This window comes from Aquila chrysaetos, chromosome 8 (genome assembly GCF_900496995.4).
Source record: "Aquila chrysaetos chrysaetos chromosome 8, bAquChr1.4, whole genome shotgun sequence".
NCBI lineage: Eukaryota > Metazoa > Chordata > Aves > Accipitriformes > Accipitridae > Aquila > Aquila chrysaetos.
Genome location: NC_044011.1, coordinates 17,750,823 through 17,778,712, shown reverse-complemented (window position 1 = coordinate 17,778,712; position 27,890 = coordinate 17,750,823). Strand labels below are relative to the sequence as shown.

The 27,890-nt window shown below is 36.0% G+C and overlaps 1 protein-coding gene across 4 annotated transcripts in view; it reads right to left on the bottom strand.

The window, feature by feature from the left end:
- The window catches only part of ZDHHC14 (zinc finger DHHC-type palmitoyltransferase 14), a 114,975-nt gene that overhangs the window by 10,041 nt on the left and 77,044 nt on the right, over positions 1–27,890 (bottom strand). For all 4 annotated transcript variants that reach the window (XM_030022226.2, XM_030022227.2, XM_030022222.2 and 1 more), the window contains exons 3-8: positions 26,871–27,029; positions 14,431–14,568; positions 10,389–10,437; positions 5,558–5,660; positions 3,678–3,787; positions 354–456 (exon numbers count right to left, since the gene is read on the bottom strand). In XM_030022226.2, coding sequence (XP_029878086.1) covers positions 354–456; positions 3,678–3,787; positions 5,558–5,660; positions 10,389–10,437; positions 14,431–14,568; positions 26,871–27,029 — 662 coding nt within the window. The remainder of the gene's footprint in view (positions 1–353; positions 457–3,677; positions 3,788–5,557; positions 5,661–10,388; positions 10,438–14,430; positions 14,569–26,870; positions 27,030–27,890) is intronic.

Genomic DNA, 27,890 nt, shown 5'->3' with positions numbered 1-27,890 from the left:
AACAATTAGCTGGAAAATGATGAACCAGAGCAAGTCCATGATACTTGAATATTCCAGTTCAAAACACAGCAGGTGTCAACAGTACAAGCCAAAATGCCAGTATATTCAATAAATCAACAGTGTAGAAAAGCCTCTCTTTTTTTATAATCCATGAGCAACAACTATTACACTGTGTGAAACAAACATTTAAAAGAGCCTTGGGGTTTTTTTTTTCTTTACTGTTAATAAACAAGTCATTCCACCCAGAGTGTCAGCTGTATCCAGTTAGTTATTACTTGATTAGTTCACATGAAAGTGGAGAAGGAAAACATTCACAGGAATCTTGATGAACAACACTATGGGATGATTCCTACCATGTTGCTCTGAGATTGTGTGGCCCCGTACATAGTAATGCCATTTGATGGTCCTGCTAATTGCGGTGTATCTGGTTGTATAAATCCTCTTCTGTCAATTAAGCTATGGAATAATCAAAATAAAGAAAAAGTTTTAGAGATATTTCTGATCAATAACTACCTCCTCTGGATAAAAAGAAAGAGGAAAATTTTCTGTCATACAACAGACCTTAATACCTCGCCAATACCTTCAAATGTCCGCTTTTATTCAACTGAAGTACAAGACTTCATTTTTACTCATCAGCAAGGTAATTGTTTCCTTGTAATACTACCCGCCCCATAGTCATATGTACTGCTACTTTTCTAGATTTTTGTCATAGGCAAAAGATTTACAAGCTTACCAGCAGGCACCACAAAACCCAAGAATTTTAAACCACAGGTGTGAAAACAAATTACAAAACTCTGTAGTGCACTCTGAATCACTATCTATTTTGAAGGTTCTTTTGTTATCAGTTTCCACACCTCTAAATTAAAGCTACTTTATCACAAAATTTAGAAAGAAAGAAGAACTTCTGTTCAGACAACTTACTTGCCAGGTGTTTCATGACAGCTACTTAACACTGCTTATAGTGCTCCACTATTCTTACCAAAGTGATGCACTCATAAAATTTCTTATTTCCATATAAGAAAATGTTTTGCGGAGAAATTAATAAAAATAAGTAAAAATCTACATAAGATTATAAAAAAAATAGAATGGAATAATCTGACCTAGCTGAAGATTTTGCTAAAATTCCACATACAATTTTACTCTCAATCTGAGAACTATAAACCTCACTTAGGTTCTGCTAGTTAATACTCACAAAAAGCTGAATGTACAGACCCAAATACTATATTCTACCTGTGTATTAGCTCATATCACTTCCATACAAAAAAAACCCCAAAACTTTTCAACTGTTTACGCTTCAATGCATTCAAAGTTTTTGTTGTTGTCGTGTTTGGGGTTTTTTTGGTTTTTTTTGTTTGGTGTTTGTTTTTTGTTTTTTTTTTTTTTTTTTTTTTTAATTAGATGTAACTTTCAATTATAGTTACATACATTTTGAATCACAGGCCAAAATGTTTTTTTCCTGTGTCCTGAACAATGTTACTTCCCACCTGGAAAACTACAAATTTTACCACAGGATATCAAATTTTAACTGGAGGGTGTATAGTTCCAGCTACTAAGATATAATGACAGGAATGCCTTAAGACACCTGAGAGCTAAAGTCAGCACCAAACTGGTTTTATTTGCTGATTTATAGGACCTCTAAATTCACTAAGGGTCAAGATGGCTTCAATTTTAAAAGATAAGAACAGGATGCATAGAAAAATCTAAAGCATTTCCCTTCTCCAAAGTCAATGAGGTTTCTATGACTTGGAGACCAGTTTAAGCTTTACTTGTGAACGTCTGCAGAACAGGTTTTTATGTACATTCAAAACACTTAGAAAACCACTGAGATTACAATCTGCCATGTGGAAAGCACTCCTTAAAAATCAGATGCTTAAAGTTATATGATTTGTTACACCAGAACACTAGTTAGACCTATGCTGACAGCTATGGATCAAATGAAGATCTGAAAGTTACTGTTGAGGACATGTAAAATGCATTCTGAATTTGCTAGCATAGGTTTAAAAATGAGAAACATGTTCTTTAACAGAAGTGAGAAAAGTTTGGATTATGTACAGATCCTCTCTTAATCTGCATTCCATTCTCAAAAGCAATTGAACATTTTGAATTTTAAGCTGTAATTGCTGCTAAGCTACTTTACCAGAATTTAAGGAAAAAAATTAATACTTAGTGACTTGGGACACAGCTGAGATTAAAAGTAAAAAAAAAAGCAATGTTATAATTTACATTTTACAGTTAGTAAATTTTTACCATTCGTCACAAAATATCTCCCTGCAGAAACTCTACATATACTTCAGCTTCTAAATAAATTATGTTGCTACATGGAATTTAGGAAAAAATGTACAAACTCTGTTAAAACAAACATGTTAAAAAGCCAGTCTGGTCTAACTGGGTGCTGCTACTTGTATCAGCCTAAAGTGCTATTTCAAATACTGTTAATAAAGATTTCCATTTGGAGTCAGACAAAAGAATTTGAAGCATGGCAATGAGATTTTCTGTCACATACTTTTATGAAAAGCAAACTGGCAAAATTAAAGGGTTGACTTCAGGCACCATCCATATAGGCAGGAAGCAGAGACAGGGTTACTCTTGCTCACCACAGGGATTACAGTGTTAACCCAGTATGTGGAAATCTTAACCCAGTTAAGTCTCCTCCTTAGGAAAAGATGTCAGTCTCTCCTGTTGACCTTTGACTGCTCGTAGAAGAACCACCTCTGATATTCATAATAGCAAAGACAGAAATCCCACTTCCAATGAAACGCCTTAGCCACTGGACTATAAAGTCACTTACTTTCTTCCTTCTCAATAGTTCAGATTTGTAACTACATAATTCCAGACAAAGCAAAACAGCTTCTATCGATGAGTATGCCACAAAAATAATCTACAAGATGTCAGCCACTGTCTACAGAAGAACTGGGCCTCTATTGTACATGTAGTACACCAACTATCTAACCACTTAGCATTGGAATAAGAAGAGAATTAAGTCCTTCCAGCTGCCAGTTTTATTTCTCTAGTCTCAGCTCTGTATTATATTTTGTTCAAGCTGAAAAACCATCAGCAACCTTGAATATACAAATATTTTGAATTTCAAAAGTGAAAATGTATGCAGCAAAAATTAATCCATTAAGCTTTCTCTGGAATTGCTTTGGTGTAAGACCACCAAATTCAGCTTAACGTATATATGTTAACAGTAGTATAAATAAAGAAAAATTACTGTCCATTTAAATAAAACGGTTCAAAGTGAAAAGACAAAAATGAACAATTATCAAGCTAGTTGTAGAATTAAGGTTCCTAAACTCTCCTAAACTCATGTCACATTTGTTAGATATGTAAGAGCTTAATAAACTTTCAAATCACCCATCAAGCAACAGCTAACTACTAGAAATCTTTTACTGCTAGAAGTTAACTGCAGTGGCAAAAGTTCAAACAACAGATAAACAAGTTTATTTTCATTTCAGATGTCAAACTTAAATACATTTTACTGGATCTGATGACTAACTTAGTTTAACCACAATTTGCCAACTTATCTCTTTACTACTGAAGAAAAACCTAATTAAAGCTTCTAATGGACAGTAAAACAAAGCTTTATTTTTGTTGAGTAAACTCAAGCAATAAGAATATTTTTTTCGTCAATAATCACGTGGCTTCATTTATACTAACAATACTTTTGATACTCTTACCTTGGAGAGAGGGGCCCACAGAGTGCAGCACAGCAATTAGTAAAGATGTTGCCATAACTGTATGGATTATAGTTTTCTTTACCTCTTTTATTTGACCACGATCCTTTAATCTGAAGAGATATGAAAAAGATGCATCACGTATAATACAATACAGAAAATGGCTGAGGCAAATTAAGCAAAAGCAAACCAAAGCAGCAACATGCTACTTATATCAGAAGCAGACCAGAGAAAACCCATGATCACACTTTCCAAACAGCTTAGAGCTTTGGGCTGTTATGAAAGGCTGGACCCTAAAATCTAACAAGGAAGCACATGCTTTACCTCCATAGATTTAGACAACCCAAAATCTCAAAGGATCAATATAGTCACAGTAGGAATTTTAGCATCTAAACATAATGGTCTAAGCTTAATTTTACAAATATTACAGCATGTTCTACAGAAGAGGTTCAATTGCAACATACCATTAAAGCCAGCAATAGAGCACTTCTTTTCCATACTCTTGGGTAAGTTCTCAAGCTGTGCAATACCACACAACATTATCTGCCCTAAAGTTCACAAACGGCTCTAAAATACTGTGAAGCAACTCCAGTCATTTCTACCTTTTAGCACATATTGCATTTTCTTTTAGCTAGTCTTGCTTTTCTGTTTGTGAGATACTTGAGAGCCTGAGTAAAATGTCTTACTGTATCCAACTGGAAATGTATGCTTTAAATGAAATTACTGAATAGTTTACTTGAAATTCAGACATGTTACACTGCTGCAGTTCCCTGCTATCTGACTTTCAACAATCCACAAGAGCCATTTGAGGGAAGGGGAGATAGTGAAAGCATGCTGGGTCCATCTAGAGAGACAATGTTGGCCTAAACCTAATAACTGAGCAATACCAGAGTATCTCAACTGTCTTACTGACAAGGTAGATTTCTTCAAAGTCAGGCTACATGCTCAGATACTTGATGCTGAGGCACAATTCATTCTGAGCCTGCTTGTTAAGTTTTTTCTGGTTGATTGGTATTTATTGTAAAATTTATAGTTTTAACTGTGACCTTAAACAATAGCAAAACATGTGCTTGACAGTCCCAAAGATGCTACTATTATATTTTCCAGACACCTATGAAAAAAGGTGCAACAGAAAATTACAATAGAATAATTTTAAGCTTGCAGTAATTTGTTAGATTACTTGCTAAATTCCAACGAGCTTTCTATACCCTTAGCTACCTATTTTTATTTTCTCCTTTCATTCATTTTGTATTTTTCCTTTTAGTTAGGGGGACACACATGAAGCCTCCACACACAGTTAAACATAATTCCACACCAAAACAATGGAAAACTATGTGCAAAATACTACAACTGTAGAAATGAGAAAGTTGACGTTTAAATTAATGATATACTCCTTGTCAGAGGTTTTAGATCTCAGACTGGAAAAGAAATTTCAAAGGAAAAGAAAATAAAGGATGAAATTTTTGTGTTGAGAATTCAACACACTTTGCAATTTTTACAGTAAGCAATTTTTGAGTCAAAGAATATTTAGGACTCCCAGTGAAAAACAGATACTGAAAATTATTTAGTAATTTTTCTACTGTATAAAATACACTTGTTTCTTTGTCTCCTCTCTTCTATATTTTCCTGTTTCAAGACACTGGTCCTGTGGGTGTAAATCATAATGGACACACTATGTAACAGCACATCTGCAAGCCACAACAAATATAGTCCAAAAGATCTCTTCTGATATTTTAAATCAAGCATGACCAGGTTACTTCCTTCTTTCCTACTGAGGCATTCACAAAATTATGCAGGCAGGTATGACTTCTCTCAGAATAACAGAGAAAAACTTCCTCATTACTATTTAGAAACATATACGTAGAAATATACTATGAACTTACATCCTCATTTGTTGTTTGATTGGAGCTGATCAAATACGTGTGAAAACCTGAGAGGCCAACAATGGACCATACTGAGAAAAAACACACCACAGCTTCCAGCACAGTAATTGAAAGTCAAGGAAATATATGCAAATGGAAAAAAAAAAATATATCCAATAACAAGTAGTTATAATCACAAAATTCAGGGTAGTCAACTTACGGTCCACAAGTCCCTTGAGATCTTTGGGGTACTTCAAAGGGGTCAGCAAAAATTAAACTCAGAAAAGCAAGCCTATTGTCAAGTAGGCTTTAGTGTACAGGCCACTGAATAGCATCTACAGTAGCAAATATTTACGGGTCTGCAGATTGAAAAAGGCTAGAAACTACTGATGAGTGGTTCTGATCTTAACTGCTGAAATTCATATTTTCATGTTCAGCCTGTAAAAGTCATCACACTTGTATTAAGACAGGCAAATTGATAAGTAACAGCAAATAACAGTTCTGATGGGGTGAGGGGAAGATCAAATACAAGAGAGGTACCCCAAGGCTAGCTGAATAGCAAAGACTGAACAGATAAGTTTGTACAAATATTTAGTGCACAATGGGAGTCTTGAGCCAGGACTAAGGGTTCTAGATCTGTGCTCATACGTATAGCAACAACAACAACCGAGTAAACTGCATCTCAGTCATATGTTCTAACTGCTAGACACTCCTGTCTTTCTTCTGTTCCTGAAGTTAAGATGCTGATAGGGATCCTAACACTAGCAAAGTACACTAATCCAGGTAAAATATAAAGCCCACTTGCTCCCTCAAGTCCCTCTAATAACTGGATATATTCTACATTACAACTGTGGGGGTGCCTGAATGGTCCAGCCTTGGCAAATGGCCTGGATAACAACTCCTGTTAAGCCTGTGAGTGTAAATAGTTGGGGCGGGGTTGAATACTCAAAACTCAGCAGCATTTGCCCCAAACTTACCATGTGAAAGAGGAAGACTATCAACTCCCAACTCACTGTACTGCTATCAAACAGTAGCAGTAGGAGGCATCAGCCCGAATTGTAAGAAAATCACAAAAAATGGCAAAAGAGAACTTGAAGTAGGAACAGCAGCAGGCAAAACTTGGTTTCGTACAGCCACGAGACTCTGCTGGCATCTGCCTAGCCCAAACAGAGCGCCCTCCCTGTCAAATGCTGTTAGTAGTCTGCATCCAGAGAGCAGACTGCCAGTATGCGGTGTGACATATAGGGACGTGCACCTGAGGTACACGTATGTGAGCTCATGGGGTGCTTTTTCACCTGTGTATTGTAGGGAGCAGCACAGGTACACATAAAGCAAAAGCACCCACACCTCCAAGAGGGTAGCGAAGGTTGTGCATATGCATGTGTGCGCGCACCACTAGAACTGTTCAAACTGCCTGTGTTTTCACTCCTTAGAAACTGCATAACCCAAATGCCATAAAGCAGTAACCAGGGTTTAAAAGTGAGACTGGTATACTAGGAAGGTCAGTCAGCACTCAGTGTTGCATAGTTAACTACAGTTTGTATCATTTCTTTACCTCTAAAGGAGTCATCATCTCAGAAATAAGACAATAAAGTTGCTTCTAAACTTTATATAACCAAGCATAAAGAGCAACTTTCTACAGAAGGCTTTCTGCCATAGTTTTTTATTTATATATATTTTATTTACACACAATAGCCATGAACTCAGAATACATCTGCTTTGAGAATGATATTTACTACAACACTTCAATAGTGAATTTTTTTTAGAGAATGTGAATCAACATCAGAAAAGGCTTTGGTTCCTAGAAAAATAGATATAATAAAACAGTAGGAACAAGAAAATGGGAAAAGAGTAGGATAAAAATTATCTGTATATTAACCATATATCAACCTTTAGTGAAGTCAGTTTCTAAGACAACATCAACTCAAAATATTCCAGAACAAGGACAGAGCCTTAAAACATACAAAAACATCCTTATTGCTGAACCTGTCAATAGAAGAGAAATATGACAGCTCCTCACCATTATACAGACACACAGACTGGAAAAATGCATGGATGGATGTAAGTATTTGCAATAAATAATCCTAATATTAGTTAACAGTGAAGAGTTTTGTATTGCAGGTCTGCTTTCACCTAATGAATTGGGAAATACCTGAACTGTCTGTATAACTTCCCCTAGAATCTACTTCACTCAGAGTGGTTTAAAAGCCAGAAAAAAGCCATTTGCGTTCTGAGCAAATCTGCCCCAAAAGCAGCAGGATGACCAAAGTGCATTGCTGAGCAGCATGTTCAGTACTCTCTCCCTCTCATCTCCTCCTCAAACTATGTGGAGTCAAACCAACACAAGATAGGAATTCAGTCTCAGTTGACTGCAACAGCCACAGCTAAAGCAGGGAGAATGAGGGAGAATGGATAAGGAAGTAGACTGTTGTTATCAGAGTGTTCAGAAAGGTGTAAAAGAAGTAAACAGCCCAAACACAAACTGGGCTTTGAGAGGGTAGAAACCATAAGGAAGGCTGTAGATGAGCAGTGTTGGGTAGAATCTACACACCAAGACTAATAGGAAGAATCACCAGATCAGAAAAGGGGAACCTTAGAGGGAGAAGGGCTCCCTGCAACCTCATCAGATGACGGAGCACACCACTAACAGGATGTTCCTTGCCATGATTACACTCAAGAGAGTCCTGAAAAGTGAGTTTCTCCCTGCCTGGTAATTCCTACCAACAAAAAAAGGGCATTTCTTTCAGTTCAAGACCTCTTTTGGTTCCCCACTGAAAGGGACTTCTTTCCCCAAGAAAGAGACTTCTTTTGGTTCTCCAAGATCCAAAAAGACCTCTAGAACAGCAGGGGTGGTTTATGTTAGATTAACATGACTCCATAAATTAAACATGAGTCCACTAATGAAAAACCAAACACAAAAAATTCTCCATATAAAATATAACCTACTAGCACAATATGGTATAATACTCCCCTGGTATCTCACACAGGGTTGTTAGCAAGATAGAAATGGCAGTGTTCTCTGTGCCTGAATTGACTGGCTTGCTCCAAAGCAGCATTCCCAATACTATTTGGACAATTTAATTTTTTACTGTCAGGAACTGTAGCCAAGCTATTAAATTGTCCAACTTATCACAATCAAACCAGGCCATTTCTACAAGATGCACTACTGAGCCTTTCAAAGCAGCACATCTCTGAATACAAATTATGAATAAGCAGCCCATTGTTCCTGTACAAGGATCCTCAAATGCATAATCAATTACCTTTTGATTTAAGGACAATTGAAAGCTATTCTCAGTTTGAAAATAGTTTGAAAGAATAATGTTTTGTAAGAAGTGACTGTAATTGTTTTAATTGGAAGCTACTATTTCGCTATTTAGAACTGTTTGTTTATGCTTTGTAAAATTATTTGTACAAAAAAAAATCTGAACAGTGGCTTTGTTTAAAAAGGGAGTTTACAGGTCAGTGACTCTACCTGATGAACGAACACACACACACAAAATTGTATCTGCAGAATTTGACATTTGGAAAAACTACTTGGAAAGAGAGGTCTGTCCTTATGCACAACTACGAATGACAGAGTTTCTGCTTCCTACTATTCCGTGGAAAAGAGCAAACTGTGTGAGGCACAATGGACAAAAGACTTTTCCTCAGCACAAGTATGAGAAAGAATTCTTTTTATAGTATCTTTGTGAGAGGTGCAAACTGTTTATTGAGACACAAACTATTCAAAACGTACACATAAGGAGTGGGAAGCTTACAGTCCATACAGAAATGTAAGGGAGAAACTAAACAGTAGTTATGTCAGCTTCACATTATATTAGCTGCTTTCAGACAGAAGGAGCCTTTTCCATTCTCATCAAGTTGAAAATATACGGAAAGCTCCCATGAAGTGATAAAAAGAACATGGAGTATTTACAGAACAGAACCACAGAATGGTTTGGGTCGGAAGGGACCTTTAAAGATCATCTAGTCCAACTCCCACTGCCATGGGCAGGGACACCTTCCACTAGATCAGGTTGCTGAAAGCCCCATCCAACTTGACCTTGAACACTTCCAGGGATAGGGCATCCACAGCTTCTCTGGGCAACCTCTTCCAGTATCTCACCACTCTCACCGTAAAAATTTTCTTTGTTATAGCCAACCTAAATCTACCCTCTTTCAGTTTAAAAACGTTGTCTCTCGTCCTGTCACTACAGGCCCTGGTGAAAAGTCTATGTCTTTCTTATGAGCCCCCTTTATATATTGAAAGACCATAATGAAATCTCCCCAGACTCTTCTCCAGGCTGAACAATAGTAGTCCCTGTGTATGCATGTGTATAGTTTTACGTAACTTAACAGAAGTTGATACTTGAAAATGACTTCTCTAAAAACAGTAAATCAACATAAAAATACATTCAGGAATTGAACTCTTCAGGGACAGCTTATCGTTTCAGTTGTTCCACAATCTACTTTTTCTATCCTGACAAGAATCAGCCATTTTGGATGCTTTCTGTTGTAAAAGCAGAAGAATTACTGAATATTTTAAATGAAACCACAGCATGGGTATAGTGTGAGATATATTTAAGAATTCCATCACAAATATATGGACCATATTTCCATCACACATAGAAACTACAGACCTTTGTCAAGAGTACTACTCTGCAAAAGATGAAGAATAAAAACCACCCCAGGCTATAGTCTCTTTCCTACCTCCAACATGTGGCGAGAAATCCTATTGTGCAGGAAGTGATGAAATCATTAACTGATAAAGTCCCAAATGCACATATCCAACAATAGCAAGAAAACAAGCAAAAAACACATCTCAGATGTTATTTTGCAACAAGATCTAGAATTTGTTTCAGTGAAAGGATATCTTGCAGGACTGTCCTTCAGGGCATTGAGGAACCCTGTTTGTTGAGAACCTGTAGAAATAGAACCCAAAATTACCAGCCGAGTAAGAAACTGGACTACAAGCTGTTTTCACTATAGTTAACACAATTAATATTTGAAGATGAACCAAATAATCATAGAATATTTTTACTAATATCAATCTGAGAATATGTTGCTCAGCAGCAACAACATCAAAAAAACCTTGGGTAAGTTATCAGGTCTAACATCTGCAGGATATTTTCTCAGTCATACCAAATTGATACATGCATACTTTCCCATGAACAAGATTTCTGATTATCCCTGTTCTTTTCAGACCTAATATGGAAACAAAAAATTATAAGCTACTTTTTTGTTTTGAAATACTATTTTTCAAAGTAACTCTTTGACTTGGAAAATTTATTCTATAAACCCAGATTCTGAACTTTCCCTCCTTTGTTCTGGAAGCAGCCAAAGTTGTCCAGACTGTAATCCTGCTCCTATTGCACCTGCACAGAAGGTTTTTCTACTAGGTGCTTGTTGCCTCTGGGCAAGTAAGAGAATATCTACTACTGAAAAGCGCTCAAGAGCAGCATGATCCAATGAACTAGAGATACAGAAGCATCCACTTGGGTTCCACAACCATGAGAGATTAATCAAAAAGGGTAATTTACCAATTTGCTGATTGCAACAAGAGAATTAGTTTGTAGAAACTGACTCAATGTCATATAGCTATAGGCAATTAGTTTGCATTTTACTGTATAACTTAAGTGATTTAAATGCCATCAGGCTGAAATTAGCAAAAATTTTCCCCTTAGCTGAATTAATCTGAAGATTTGTATGAAGAAAGAGGAATCTTGTCTTTAAAACAAAAAAGAAAAATATATATGTGTGTGCGTATACACATATATATACTCTAGACCTGCCTGGTCAATTTTACTGTTTGCCATTAAAAAGGGAAAGTTACTTACCTTGTATTTCTGACCCTTTTCAGACTCTTATAACTGGTTCTTAGCCTCAAGGCACAAAACTAATGGAACCTCCCCTACCTTCTTACTATTTTTAGGATCCTTAATGGCAATGGCAGCAGGTAGGTGTGATCTCTATTCCCTACTGTTGGTCATACTTTTCCAAGCAGTTCCCAATACATCAGAAGGGGAAGGTTCCTCACTGCAACAAACAGTTAAAATACTGATGCCTCAAACAGAGCTGAGCAACTGTGAAGACAGACACTACTACTGAAAAAGTGTTCAGCTTGGGGAGATGGAAGGAAATCTTGCAAGACAAGACCTTTAAAGTATCTGATTTACAAATTCATTTTACCATCTTCAGTAATACCATGTGCACATATTCATAATCCTGAAAAGGGCAAATTTCTAGTGAATGCCTCAGAAAGCCACAGAAAAAAAAAATTAAGATGTATCTCATATGTCATCACCACTTAGGCCCACCAAAAATTATAAAAATGCCAGCTGGCAAGATGTATTAAAAAATGACATGAATTTCAAAAATTTGTCTAAACCAAGAGACATTTGAAAAAACAAAACCAAAATAGGTTTCCTATGTAATCAACGATGTCAGAGAAGGAACTTCCCTATTAGGATGAATCAAAAGGGATTTTTTTTTTTTTTTTTTTTTTTTTACCATCAATGCCTACAAATTGCTCTAAATATCCCCCAGTCCTTCCTAAAAGAATATTGTCAGAAGGCATTCAGTCTAACACAGGGTATCTAGAATAAAGTGTTGCTGAAGGTAATCTTCCTAGGATTATCTTCAGAAAAGCTAAGAACAGGATTTGACTAAGTCAGCAGGACTTCCTCTAGAATCAAGAATTTTGCCAGGACTTATGGAAATACATATGGATGACTGATATGAAATACATATGGAAGATCATAGACCCAGGTCTAAAAACTGAGACTTAATTCAGACACACTAACACACTTCACTCTATGCCAAGTGCAAAGGTTCAGATTAAGTAACTGAGAATCCTGCTTACTGGTTAGCTGAAGAATGGCAGGACTGCAAAACAGAATAAAAATAGTTGAGTAACTATTAGAAAGGTAGATATGAGGACTTCTAGAAGCATGGTAGGCACAGAGAGAGTGGAGTGATTGATATAAGAAAACCTTATTTGTAAAGAATGCTTTTTTTGGACACGGTCAAGAATATGGTAGATAAATTTGAAAGCTGGGCTTGAAGCTCAAATGTAGCAAATAAACATTGAGGAACTAATCACAATTCATACCTGCCGCCATTGCCTTTGAGGACCAACCAATCTTTAGAACTAATGAGTTTTTTTCCTGTCTCATCCAAGGTAGATAAACCTCCATAGCGAGAACATTCTACAGCTGATATACTTAGACAATTCAGCATTTAACATTTCCTATACATTATCTGTAACACCTACACAATACTAAAGTGCTTCTCAACCACACAGAGGCACAATTAATTTCTCTGCTCTTTGTCTAATTCATACTTAGAATTAGGCATGGACACTTTAAAGTCCACTGGATAAATCTACTTGACATACAGAACGTGAAATAGTGGCATAATATTATTTTTCAGCATATGAATTACCATAGAAGAAAAAGCACTGTAGTCTTTGTGAAATAAAGGTAGGCTAGCTTCAAAAGTAGCTTTACATTGTCAGACTGGTAATGTTTTCAACTACTGAATTCTAGCAAAGATGACAGAAAAAAACCCATGCTTCCTTCTTCTTAAATGTAAAAGGTGTGCATGTGTAAGCCCACATAAATGTAAAGGATTTAACTATTAATAGAAAGTGTTCTCTTTGCGATAATTACATTTCCCTTTTTAAACAATATGCACATATTATCTCTGCTCTTTCAACGGGTATAAGAAATGCTGCATCTGGCAGTGAGAACAACTTGTTGATCCAGACTTCCTCAAAATTAGGTGCCCCTAGTTCTAGCTTATATGCTAGATTTCTGAGCTATAGGAGAGCCGCTCAGTGCTCATATCCCTCTCTTTCGTGAAGCACAAATAAGAGCAGGAGTTCTGCTTTTTAAAATACAAATTTTCCCTGCACAGTGTAAGCATTTAGGAAATTGAGCACAATCTGGCATATTTTTCAGTAAAACATTCTCTAAATATTGCCATTATCAAGTTAGCTTTATAAATGTGTTATAAACTGAAATTATTACTTCTATCAGGTTTCCATTTTAATACAGAATACGAAGAAATAAAAAGATCATGTTTCCAAAATGATTAAAGAAATACTCTTCAAGGCAATAGCCTATATAATTAGTGAAAAGATAGAAGAGTCTTAAGTTTCTGAGTGACAGTGGGTTAAAAAACCCACACAACATACAAAAGATCTTTAAAGACAAGTCATATAACCTATCACCATAAATTAGAACATCATCATCATATAGAAGCTACCAAAATTTGCTAGGTGTGTGGAAAAAAAAGACAGTACCCAAAAGAGTGTTGACCTCAAACCCAATCCAGAATACAAATAAAAATCAATCTCAAGCTCATGAATATTCATCTTCCTATAGCTTATCTGATTCACTCCATTATGAATTGGTTATTCTCACAATGTCTATGCAAATGAAAGTAACTTGTGTTTAAAAATAGGGTAGAGAAAGATGTAAAACTAAACAGCAAACAACAAAAAGCGTAAAATAGCTCCAACCTATTTCCTAGTAATTTACCTGTTTTGATGGCAAGTGACCCATGCTTACAGTTAAAAAAAGCACACAAAAGTTCTTTGGGAAAATGAGACTATCTGTATACTTAGACATGCAGTACGTGTGCTGCTTTTCCAATAAATCATCCATAAAAGGACAAAAAAATTAAGAAAATTAACACTGTATTAAGATAAAGCCAGCGCTAGGTCAATGACTGCCATGACCAGGGTCTACTACAGACCAGAATGGTACTCACTGGGATTGTGAAGCTTCAGAGAAAAGGCAAATAAATAAATAAATAAATAAATAAACCCTGAATGATCAAAAGATTAACTTAAAAATAAAAAACTCAAGCAAATGGTTACATACGTAATCTGATTTCACCAGCATACTTACGAAGGATGACGTGGGTGATAACGAATGCAAATATAAAGACTGTCAGAAAGGACAGAGATAAAATAAACATATAAAAAAATCTGTAGTTTCTTTTCCCCACACAGTTGCCTACCCAGGGACAGTGGTGATCAAACCGTTCTGAAATGAGAGGCAGAAGAAAAAAAAATGGAAAACAATTAATAAAATGCTGTTTATTTGAAAAAAAGCTCTCTGAATACTATATTAAAACTCATGATTTAACTGGCATTTGCAAATTAGCCACGGAGAAATTCTTATTTAGAGAGGAAAAAATAGAAAAGAAAAAAAAGGAGTACTTTAATGAAACCTTACAGCTTTTAAAGAAATCAAAGGATGACTGAGGTGAACTCCTCTTAAACTAACAGCATTATTGTGATAAATCATGCAGTCAGACCAATAAGCATGTATTTATCCACTGTCACATGGAGTGGTACCAACTCAATTGTATTTTATTTTTTCAAAGTAAGGTTTTTTTTTCTTCCAGTGACTCTTACATTCAAAACTGGTGGGTTTGATGTTGTTTTATTTATGTCTGTCATGACTACACCTCTGACTTATGTCTACTATCATCTCATCCATCCATTATGGTATATGAAATATTTACACGCTCTCACTTCCTTTTATTGCTTCACTCAAAATATTCTCTGTTCCAGACCACCTATTTTTCCACTTAGAGTTGACACTGCCATACAAAATCATTAAAAATAGCAAAATCCTTCAAATAAACCATTTTTCAAATGTTAAAATTCAGACCAATCTTGTAAAATTTGCTTATACTTCTTTTGGTTTTAGGGTTGGTTTTTTTTTTAATAATATATTCAATCTTGCAGGAATTTATTGTAAACCACATGGTATAAAAATTGGTAGATGTCATCTGAATGCCCTGTTACCCTTTGCAGTATAGGCTCCCTCTTCTTTTTAGTAAACCAAACCTTTTCCCTTTATTTCCCTGAGAGTTTAACTCATTCAAGAGATAGGAAAAGGCCAGGGCGAGTCAGAAACAAGTGTCCCCAACATGGGGGGAAATGCCCCAGTGCTGGAAAGCAGCATAGGGAACAGTTCGCTCTGTTTCTCCCCAGGCAGTCTGGACCTCCCATTCCCCTCCCAGTATGCCGGGTAATGGAAACACAGCGGTTGTCAGGAAACAAACTGGCATTTCCTAACTTTGCTTTGGAGAGATTATACTGACAGAATGACAGAATTTAAAATTTTCTAATCAAATCCAAGATTGTAACATAAGACAGATGCTCTCATGCTGACTCTCTCTCATTCTCTGATCCTTGTCCAAATCCTGTTTTGTTTTCTGTGACTTTTATGCACCCATTGACGTACAATATCAAACTATTTGCAATTCCACAGGAAAGGCGAGCTATAAACTTGAAGTCCTTAAGCCCTATGTTAAAAAGGCACATCTGTCCAAGCACACCAGTTTATTTTAGCTATGGCTTTATGTTAAAGACCCACATTAGAGGTTTTCCTTGAAGAATGTATTTAGTATTATCTTCATTCAAAAAAAAACCAAAAGTCAAAACAACATTCACAACAGATTTCTGAGTTCACCAGACTTCCAGGGTTTTTTTTAAATGGTTTTGCATGACAGCTGTTTGGACCACATGTTTCTGCCATAAATCTGTTTCAAATTCCAATGGGGCTATTCAAGGTGAAGTTACTGAACTTTCTTAAGATAAGGCTGCAGAAATACTTTGATTTAATGAGTACTGCTACAAATACCAAGAACTAAACACTCTGGTATCTAAAAGGGTAGGCAATACTACCTTTATTCAGTGCAATACAGTTGTATTCCCAAAATAAGTTCACATTGCATTTGAACAGTGCTTATTTTTACATTTGTGTTTCTGAATGAGTCCTTATGTTCTGATGAGCATTTTACTTCATTTAATGGGTACCTAATACAACACATGAGCAAATAATAATACAAAGAAAAAAAGTTACAGAGCCTTTTGAAGAGCATAATCCTAGGGTACTTTTGTACCCTACTGCTTCAGGGAAAAAAAAAAGAAAAATCATGACGTCTTTCAAAGATGAATCCTGTATATACATATTCATTCTCTTCTATGCTGACACAGTAGGAATCAACAAATTATATTGACATAAAGCTCAGTTTCTAGCCATGAAACAATATTTAGATATACGTAGACATCTATTTGATAAATTCAGATAAATGCTGACAAACATAAAAAGACACACATACACACACCCTCTTATCTATAAGCACACATACATATATATACACACATATATATTCCTTACTGAAGAGTGACTTGATTTTTAACCTACTTGTCATTCCTCTCCAACTTCTGTCTTCAAACTTTCTTAGTAAACTGAAAGGCTCTGCTTTCTCAATAAATACCTTGCCAATTATTGCGAAGCTAAGTAACTATCCAAGATGTTTGTAAAGCAGATATGGACAGAAAAGGCTAGTTGGATATGAAAAACACCACTACAGTGTTAAATCTGAATCAACTCAAATGAAAAAGGAGAGGTATTGAAGGGTTTACGTGAATGTTATGAATGAATAAACTGGGCCTCATTTTTCTCAGTCATAAAATAGAAAGGCATGTGACATTTATGCTATATGCCACAAAACAGTATATTAAAAAGCAAGGGATTATTCTACTCAGCAGAGCACAAATATGTAAATCCAAGTTAAAGATAATAGCCTTTACAGCTTGTGAGCTGCTCTGCTTAGCTGTTAATGCAAGAGAAAACAGCCAATCCTGGCAAAATGAACAGACGCATACTAAGCAGAAATTTCTATGCTGTTAAGAAATATAAAGTCTCTTAAATCTACAGCTGTTTCTTCTTACAAAAAGACATGGTTTAATAAGTATTAATGAAGAAATAACACAGTATCTTAAGGTTCACCTCTGGCACTCCAGATGTCTGCAAACTGAACAACCAACTTGGCTTGGACAATGTTGGCAGCAAAATTAAGATTTACCTCCACTGAGAAATTAAAAACTACTGATGTTGAGAAAAACTGGGAATTCTGGCCCTCGTAAACTTAAAATGCAGAGCAAATACAAATGCAACTGATTGTTATGAAGAAAAACAGACTGTTTAGAGGTCATGACTGCAGTTCTGGTTTAAATTTATAGGGTATAGTTAATGTGCTGCTGTATTCGATCATACATTTGTGACAAGGTTAATGTAAAAATATTTGAGGCAAATGAAGAGAATCAAAACATTGGTAGTACAAACTCTTGTTAATAAAGTGTATTAGAACTCCTAATGAGGGAGGAAGAAAGCTGCAAGGGCTGAAAAGTTTGTCTATGGAAGCATCCCATGAACAGAAAAGTTGTGATAGATCATCCTCCTTGCACTCAATTTTAAGCAAAAGCAGCAAGGTATTTGCCTTCAGGATGTGGAATGACATTGCAGTCATATCTACCTAATTGAGAACTACTGCTAAAACAGATGGCCCAGCTTCTCCCCTTTTAGCAGTCCTGTGAACCATCTCTTGCCTGTGTGTTTATGGCTCTCCATCCTTAGGCCAAGCCTGGTGTTCATTTTACCCTGTGGGGAGCTGGTTGACAGAGCCAGATGAACTTAAAACTATGGGTAATGTTCTGTTGCCTAGCTCCCCAGACCAGCTCATCACAGTATCAAACACCAAAGTTGGCCCAAGTGAAGCAGTGAGAACAGACTGCCAGAGAAGAGATGAAATGACCCTTTCAGAAGAAGCTAAGTGTTAATTCAGCTTAGCTGTAACACCAACCTTACTACAGGTTAACACTTATCAGGACTGCAGGAGAAATCCAGTTTTGATTAATTTTTCAGGGTCTGAGAACAAAAGCTGAAGAAAATAAAGGAGACCAAGAAGATGTGTTGTCCTAGTTTCAGCTGGGATAGAGTTAACTTCATAAGGTGAGGTGTCAATGGAAAGAGGAGATGGGTAAATGGAGACCAAAAACACTGCTGTAAAGACCACAGAAAACCAAAGAGGTAAGAAACCTCAAGAGCTGTCACACTAAACCTGCAACAGTGACTTTATTTTACTAGTCTTTCCCAAGTGACCAGCAACTTCGAATTTGGATAATAACTTCTGAGATAGCCAGCACCACTATAACCAAATCCTAAGAGTGAGGCTTCACAAGATAACTAAGCCAATCTAAAAAGCTTAGTAGCAGTGAAAAAGATGGCCACATGCTGCCTCTCCTGCCACTTCATCCTGCTTCTTTCTTTCATTGTCTAAGCTGCTGATGAGTCAGGTCAGTTCCCTGAACTGGCAGGAAAGAAAAAATGGAATTATTTTGTTCATTACTTAGTGAGAAAAACTGACTTACCAATGGCTGCGTGTTACTAAGGGCTGTGTGAACAGGCACAAAGGAGAGAATCACACAAGTCGGGGCGGGGGGGCGGGGAGAAGAGGATGAAGTTCAGATACTGTCCCTTTGGAAGCAGCAAGCTGTCAGCATGACTCAGTGCTCTCATTAACACTCACCTAATAATATAAGCTAACTGGATGACAGAAGAACATACAAGTTATGTCATACTTCTAGACATTTCTCAGTTTTTACCTTCCCTGAAACATTTACATTTGAAAACTTGCTTAAGAAACATTAACTGCTGGATATCTCAGATAAAAACAAAACTGAGAACACTTCCCATTTTAATAAGCGACAGTCTTGTAGATGGAGAGTGTTTCCTTCAGAAGCCACACCAAAGCATGTTCCTTGCTGCTCAGAACCAGACTCAAATCTCTACTTTTCCACAGCACAGCATGTAGACTTTTAAATCCTTAAAATTTGTTCAGCTTCCATTTTTCAATCACTACACTCCGGAAACCACATACAAAATGACCCTAATGCTTTCCTTCCTCTTTCAAAACATTTAATAAAAGCTTCATAATTTACAAGGAACAAAAAAGCATTTTTACATGGAACATTTGTAGGCCAGCTTGGCCCTTCAGTTTGCAGCTTCTCATCTGTTCACATTGTGATCTCAGAAATATTTATTATTATTTATGAACTGCTTCCTTTTTCCTTTGCTCAACTGGATCACTGCACACCAACATACATTTTCTAAAGCTTAATATGAAGGCAGGTCTCAAAGACAAAAAAGTCTACAGGTGCAAAAATATCTAGGTCACATTACTAGGAGATTCCAATGAGCACAAGTTAGAATTTACCTGCTAGTTCTTCCATCCCATTCAAGTAAAGCATTGTAGGGTAAAGACACAAACCTAAAGGCATTCACTGTATGCTACCATCTTTATTTAACACATGCAAACACGCATCCAGGAAGAGTCAACAGCCTGCTATTCAGATCTTGCCTCAGTCAAAAAAAATCACATTACAACTCAACCAACTGGGCCAGCATTACTCAAAATTACTTTTGATAGTAGCAGTACAACATAGGACTACAAAGTCCATTGTTGTGGATGGACACTGAGCAATTATGTAGAGATACTGACACATCTGCACATATTTATAATGATGACAATTATAGCTTTTTGTAGGACTATGATGTCATGATATGACCACATCTATTCAGGCTTCTTGACTTGATATTTTGTACGACAAATGGTACTTTCAGAATTCGGTTGCTCTTGAAACGTTTAGGAAAACAAATGAGGTTTTTAAAAGTCCATAGAAGGAATACTTTTTATTACAAAAAGTATTTATTTTCTTCTAAGATACAGCAGTCCAATCCCGTACACAGGCACAAAAGCAAATATAACTGTGGAATTAAATCCTTTACAATCAGTACAGAATGTCTGATAATTTAACATAATTAATAAAAAAAATCTTGTATCTGATATTCATAGCATATTCATAAAAACTATCCTTAGCTCAGATGTTCAGTTCCACTGACTGAAGTCATCACTCCTAAGAAAACTGTTTATTTAATAATATTAAAAAAACCCCACTGATGGGACTTGCCATCAATTGGCAACAGCAATCAAATAAATACATGGATCAATTTAACTTACGCAGCATTCACCTGTGTGACAGTCATTCCCCCAACAATGCCTTTGCTGTTACTTTTGTGGAATGAAATCAGAGTAGAAATTTATGTGAAAAAAATGGGGAATAACAAAAGATCAATTGCAAGTTACATTTACATGCATGCTGATGTTATTTTAGAACATCTGTTATGGACAATACACAATGGATCCTTTAAATCACTGAGCTTCAGTACTTTTGTACTCTGATCCCAAATCAAAACACCCCAAGAAAACCAAATGGAACAGAAAGAGCCTTCTAGCCTCAAGTTTACATTTGGGAAATACTCACCAAAGGTTTACTCCAGATTACATTCTGGACACTAATTTCTACAAGGTGATGCAAACTGAAACAGCAATGCAACATTAGGAAAGATGGGTCTCTATTAATGAAATGAATTAATAATGTGCATGGATATCTACGACAAAAAAAATCTATCAGAAACACAAACACAAGGGCTACTCAACAAATACTTCACTCCCACAATTGTTTAAATACTGTCTCAGACAGCTAAGCTATTTGGGTGGGTTTTTTTTAAAGAAAATCAGTTGCAATGTCAACTTTTTCCATGCTAATCATCTTCAATAGTGTCAGACTAATGTTACTCATAAAAAGGAAATAAATATGCTTAATTTTTTAAATAAAAATAGCAATTGATTTATTAGGAAAATATACAGCCATTGCCCTAGGATAGCTCATAGTAATTAAACTATATTGTCACATAGCTCACTTCACTGCTACCTGCAATAATAAATGACTAATTAACAACAAGCCCCTTTGACTGCATGCACGTTAATGGTGGCATTTTAAAGGCAGCAGCAGTTTAGAATGACTGTTCTTTGATAGGTACGAAGAGTGCACAGCAAAGGACCTCATTGCTTAACAATCTCTCCTTACATACGTATTCTTGTCAATACAGTACCTTCACACACTGGAAACCAAACAAGTGCTGGACACACACCCAACCACGGAGGAAGAGTTAAAAACCCCAACTTGTCCCTAGGGGAAGCGTAATAATCCTTACCAGGTATCAGCATCCACAGAGTTCATGGATTTGTTCCTCTCTTTTCTACATGAAAGCACATTTTTTACACACTTCTGTTGCTGCCTTGTATCTGCCTTTGAATTCCTTAACCACCTTTCAAATTGTTATTGCACCAAATGTAATTATTTGTTTATTTTCTTAGGTTCCTAATATTTCCCCCCCCCCCCGGTAATTTCTCTCTTTAATTTTTACTCTGACATCTGAGGTTTACAACATCATTTACACAGTTGGGTATTAAGATCATCTCTGCTTTTTTTATATGCAGACCAATACATAAGCCATGACCTCTCTCTGAAGTAACCTATAATACTATTATCTTTTTTAAAGAGACTTTGCCATATTTCCCAGGGCTTTGGCTTAGACTTAAAAACTCTGACAAACATGCCATGCTTCCTGAATTTCTAAAGTACATCTAGTATATATATGGCACAATCATAAACAAATAATATATCACTTCTCTAAGTGCTGGTGTGTACCCTGGCAGCTTCTTGAGTGCCCCAAAAAGGTAGCACAAACAAGAAGAACCAAAGCCATTTCTCACATGTAAGAACTAGGAAGAGAAGAGGAGAGAAAAGACAGGAGAGAAAAGAGGACATAGCAGCCAACTTTGTAGTTTAACTGTTCAGCTAAAGAGTCACTTCAAGAGACCCAGAGCTAAGGTTTAACACATTCAAAAATCAGGCCCTAAAATGAAGTGAAAATTGTACTCTCTTCATTGCAGGAAATGCAGGGAAAGAAATAGGTAAAGCTCATGAAAATGAACTGAAAGCAAGAAGGGAGATCATAAGGTAATGAAGGAGGAATGCTACAGAATGGAATTAAACCCAAGCAAAACAAAGTCCTGACATCAAACAAATCCACACTTGGAAAATTACTCTCAGACACAGTGTCAGTGTTAAAAAACCAAACTGTTACAATGCCACCTCTCAGCCTGTTTTTGAAGTAATTTGTCTTCTCCAGGTTGGAAGGTGGTGGTATCTGGAGTGACTACAGGGAAAGGCTTCTCCCAGAACACACTGGTAATTCTCAGTCTTTGTCTTACATTGCGTGTGTTATATGTGTGTTTTAATAATTAATTCCCCATTTTAAGAAAGTAAATTTACAGCACTGGTGCCTAGTCTGGAAAATTACTTTTAAAAACAATTATTTTATCCAAATTCTGCTGTTTGGCATACTGCTGGGTACATAATACATTGTACTTTCAAAACAATAAATTAATGTAGTCTGGTCAAGACCAAAAACAAAAGACAATGCCTACAATTGCCTGGCAGAAGTGTTTTACAGAAGCAAAGATTTAACCAGAAAGGGGGTGCCTATTGGCTTCTAATATGGCATAGTTTCTGTCAAAATCTTGACACTTGGTCTAATGTTTAGGATCTGTATAAAAGCAACCAGACTTACAAGTGAGAGGAATCCTATCTATCTCCTACTGAAAACAGAAACATCGATAGAAAAATGCCAGTGTGGTATGTGCACCTTCAGCACTACTGGCATCCTGGTTCCCCATCTCAAAAAGTTTTTATTAGGTACAAGGAAGGCCAACTAGGATCCATAAAGAGCTATTGAAAAAAAAAGGGAAAACCTCCAGGGTTCAAGAAGGCCTGTGCTGAAAATTTCTGAGAGCGCGAGAATATTCAGCAGGAAGAATCCCCGTGTGGTCGCCCTCTTCTCCCATTCTTCCCCAGGGATCCACTCCGGCCACGGCGGGAAATGGGCTACTGCACGAACTGAAACTTTGGTCTAACCTAGAATGCCATTCTCAGGTTCATCTGTGATTTCTGAAAAATCAAACTAAATGTTTCAAAGTTAAGTTCTGACATCCAGTTTGAAAAATTTGAGCTTTGAATCCTCTGTGGAAAAAAAGAAAAAATCACGTGTTGAAGGAAACACAGTGGAACTAGAAAAGATAAGCTATCTTTATCCATCCGTCACACAGAAATTTACGATGTACAGATCCTGAAACAAATAAAAAGGCTATATTCTCTTAGATTAATATAAATGGTGGATCTCTTCTTCCATCATACTGGATTTTTGCCTTAATCTAAATCAGTTACTTTGCTTTATAAGCAAAACTGTAGCATGTGAATGCAAGGAAGGCTTTAGACATTTAGATTATTGGACTAAGTTGATTTACTGCTTGCTAATCATTATTCACTCTTTCTTGTTAGTCATTCGGTAGTATATTTAAATAAATTGTTTGGAAATAGTCAGGTCTTCTTGTTCAGCTTTTATTATAGAAATCAAATTAAACAAGACAAAAATTGTTTATTAAAACCAAACAATAAAAGGATATTACACAGTTGATGTTGAAATGACCAAAAATAAATTTTAAAAAAGTCATTTGGGCATTTCAGAAGAAAGCCCAACCACTGGCTTCTTACTAGCATCACACAGTGCAACCAAAACCTCTTGTCAAAACCCAGCAATAACTAGCTTGGGCTCAGAATTTATGCCTGCTGTGGTTATTTTTTTTTTTTTTAACCTTTATCTCTTGTATTTATGTGTACATTATTTTCAATTCATTTATAATTTTTAAGCAACATAATGGTACACAAAAAACCCTTAAGGGGCTAATTTCCAACTGCCATTCACAAAGGCAGTTAAAGAAAGCAAGTCAGGAATACACCCAAGATATTTCCCTCAGGGAACACTTATTCAACCAAATTTTTGAAGGTATTACATAAATGCAACCAACTACATCTATATGAAAATCCAGATTTTTCCGGATACTACTATGAAAATACTGTAAAGCTAAAGGAGTTTGAAGTATTACTATGGGTAGAACTCAAATTAGTTTGTTTGGTTTTTTTAAAACTATTTCTTCATATTTTTATCTAAATATACTATGGCTAGCCATTTATAAAAAATCAGTGATGAAATGAAAATCAGAAACAAGATCAAGTAACAGATATGCCCATTAGACAACTAGAAAGTTAGGATTAATTCAAAAGAGGGGAAAAAACCAACAATGAATAAATTTTTGTATGTACTTACACATTTAAAATGCTGCTAAGGATTCCTTACAGAATGAAAAGCATCAATATAAAATACAGAATGAAAGAACCTCTCTTTCACACTGCATTCATTTGCCCAGTATCATAAAACACCTTTAGGTAAAAGTAGCATACTGTTTTTTCTGAGCAGTGAGTGTTGGTTTGAAGAAAGACTCCATTCCTGTATCACGTAGTCTCTGTAGTTAGTTTATAACTACACAGCAAAAGCTTCAGGAACTATGTGGTAAAAAGGAATGCATAGCTATATTGGTAGTGAGTTGCAATCGTGAGTTACGTAAATATCCATATGTGTGTGAAATAGGAATGTTTTTGCATTGGTTTAGTTACATCAGTGAGGAACTAGCAAATGATAATGGCACAAGAACACTCATTGCTATTACAAGATTTATTCACAAACTAAAATTAAATAAAAGCACCATCGTATAGACAATCCTACCTTAAGAGTGGTAGTAAACTGCATAACATATTCTGATTAAGTGTACGCTCTTAGACTGCTAGTTTTCCACAAGTACATGAGCAATCCGATTCTCCTGACACCTAATTTTCACAGAAGATTAGTTGCAGGTACTTGCAGATTTCACTTTTTGCATTCAATACACCTGAATATTTATATGCCAAATACCTATACCTAATCAGGAAACAAAAGTACTATGCAATGTACCCTGAAAAAGTCATAGATTATTGTAATTCCCATTATAAATGCTGAGGAGAAAAACCACAGGAAATTCTTTCCAATAAATGGATGGAATTATTTTAAAACAACTAAATTCAAATTAAAAATTGTGCAAGAGGAAATTACAATGATCACACCTCTTTTATGAGCAGAAAAGACTAATCTTCTTGGATACAATTATCACTTATATGAGCCATTTGCTCAGACTCTTTTCTGATATACATTCATAACAATTCAAATTTGTTGCTTCATTACAGGCATAATCAGAAGACAAAGATTAAGTTGTTTCCCTGCCATCACTAATTGTATGTTTCACAGAGTAGGTTGTCCAAATTTAGTATGAAAAGGACACCACTGGATTACAGAATAACCTGTAGAAAAATCCTTCATACCAGTTTATTAAAAAAACTGAAACATTGCTTTAAAATAAGCTTCAGGATGTGTGTGGGGGAGTTGCTCTTATTTATGCACTCTCAGTAAAGACAACAGCCTTTATCTTTTATTTACTGCACTGGTCAACAACCACATTTTCATATTATCAGGTTTGCTGAGCAATACCACAACACTGTAATGTCCAGGTTACACATTTGATATATTTTTCTAAAAATGTATCAACTGCAATTCATACACATCCCTACTTGCCAAGCTCAATAGCTTTTACAACACTTACAAAATTCTAACACATTAGAAAAACTTATTTACTGAAGGAACCGTCTACAGATACCAATCAATTTTATAGGGCCAAAAGGCTAAACTTTTCACTCTGATGTAAGTGTAGTCCCTAAATGAATATCATCTAAACATGAAACTGTAATTCTTCCAGTGACTGCTTTATATCTAAAAATATCACTGCTGAATGCTGCAATTACATTTCTCAGCTGGAGACATCTTTCTACATTATTTTCTTGAATGCATAAGATCCAGGCTCAACAGTGTGCTAATCAGCTGCACTAAACTCTAAATGTGATCTAATTAACTAGAAACTACTCAGATTTGATTGGTGGGTTTTTTTGGTTTGCTTTTAAATCCAAGCATATCTTAATCACCTTGTCTGCCCTCCAAAGAAAATAGTCATGAAAAAAGACAAGATGTTCAGGAAAAAAAAAACCCTATCATTACAAAATACCCTTAGGACCTGACAACATCTACTTACTCTCAAAATAGCATGCTTGCCCAGTAATTTCTTATGGATTCTGACTTTAAAATTTCTAGTCTTAAAACTGTTCAAAGGTAAGAATCACCAACAGTATGTATTCTGGTCACAGTGCAAGCCCTAACCATTTGAACCATGTCTTACAGTTAGTCTGTAAGAAACTGGAGAAGCAGCTCCTTGCCCTCAGTTTAGTTTGGTGAAGGAAACAATTCTGAGACTCCCGTAGAACTTGGTTCTCTGCACTGGAAAGTTCATCGCACATACTATGCAGCCCTATTCGAGTTGGGTGTGTTCTTTGTCTTGCAAAGCAGGTTAGGAAAGATGTATGCATCAGAAGATATTTTTCCTTCTTAGATTAGCAACAACTGTCTGTTAGGCCAAATCTCCTCTTCTGCCTCCTCTAAAATTCTTAACATTTAACAGAGCTTGTAGGAAAGAAGGGTGAACACAGCAAGTGACCTCATGAGTAATCTTGTCACTAACTGATTCTTTCTCTCTTGTATCACAACTATTCATAACAATATATAAGCTACTAAATTGAACATATGCCATGTCTTTTTTTACTCACCTACGCAGTTATCACAAAGGCTGCAATGTGAGGCACGAGGTGGGCGGAAAATCTTGCAAGTAAAACAGTATTTTAATTTCACTGTCTGTCCATTGATGATCACTTCTTTTGTTCTGGGAGGGGGACGGTATCCTCCTGAACTGGAGCCATTTGCAATATCTAAACATGGAAATACAACACATTAAATTTTTCACATGAGCTATGGTGTATGCATAGAACTGTCCTCGATAGCAATCTATAGCAAGTTTCAAATTTATATTAACACACTTAAAATAAAATTTTTTTCCCTTCTCATTTTTCTAAAATAACATGTAGCAAAGATAATAAATTACAAATAGCATCCATAGCCAATCAATTTGAATTAAAGAAAACACCCAAACCCAATTATCAAATGCTGACAGCTAACTTGATCCCAAAACTCTTACACTCATACACCCTAACAGTTTGTAGAGAATACATTAAAGACAACTATGACTATTGGTGCAGGATGGTAAAACTTGGACAAGTTCTCTTTAGGATTTTCCTGAATTTTTTAGAATTTCTGTAATAACAAAAAGTCTCTCTACAAGTGCTGCAGAAATTCTACGGTCTAATACAGAATCTGCACATTTACTTAAGCAACAGCAGCTCTGTCATTAGAGCTTGGAATATGGTAGAAATAAAATCAATCATCACTTTGAGATCTCTTAAATGCTGTGATACAATGGAGCACATTCAGAATAGTATTTCTCATCTCTTGCTATTTCTAAGTCTGAAAATCTAACTCCTGGTGTTACTTTTACACATCTTGGAGTTTGTTGCATAAAAATAGTTTCCAACTACCTCATTTGGTACAAGTAGTGGGGGTTTGTTTGTTTGCTTGCTTTTATGTTAGGATATCAGCATTCATTTTTCCAGCAACTAAAAGACTGATTAGGTTAAATCATTAAAGTTCAACTTCGTCCTTTAAATATGCCGAAGCTGAGCTATACTCTGAACATGTAAAAGTGGTACCTTTTTCTCATTTTATCTGTTCTTGTG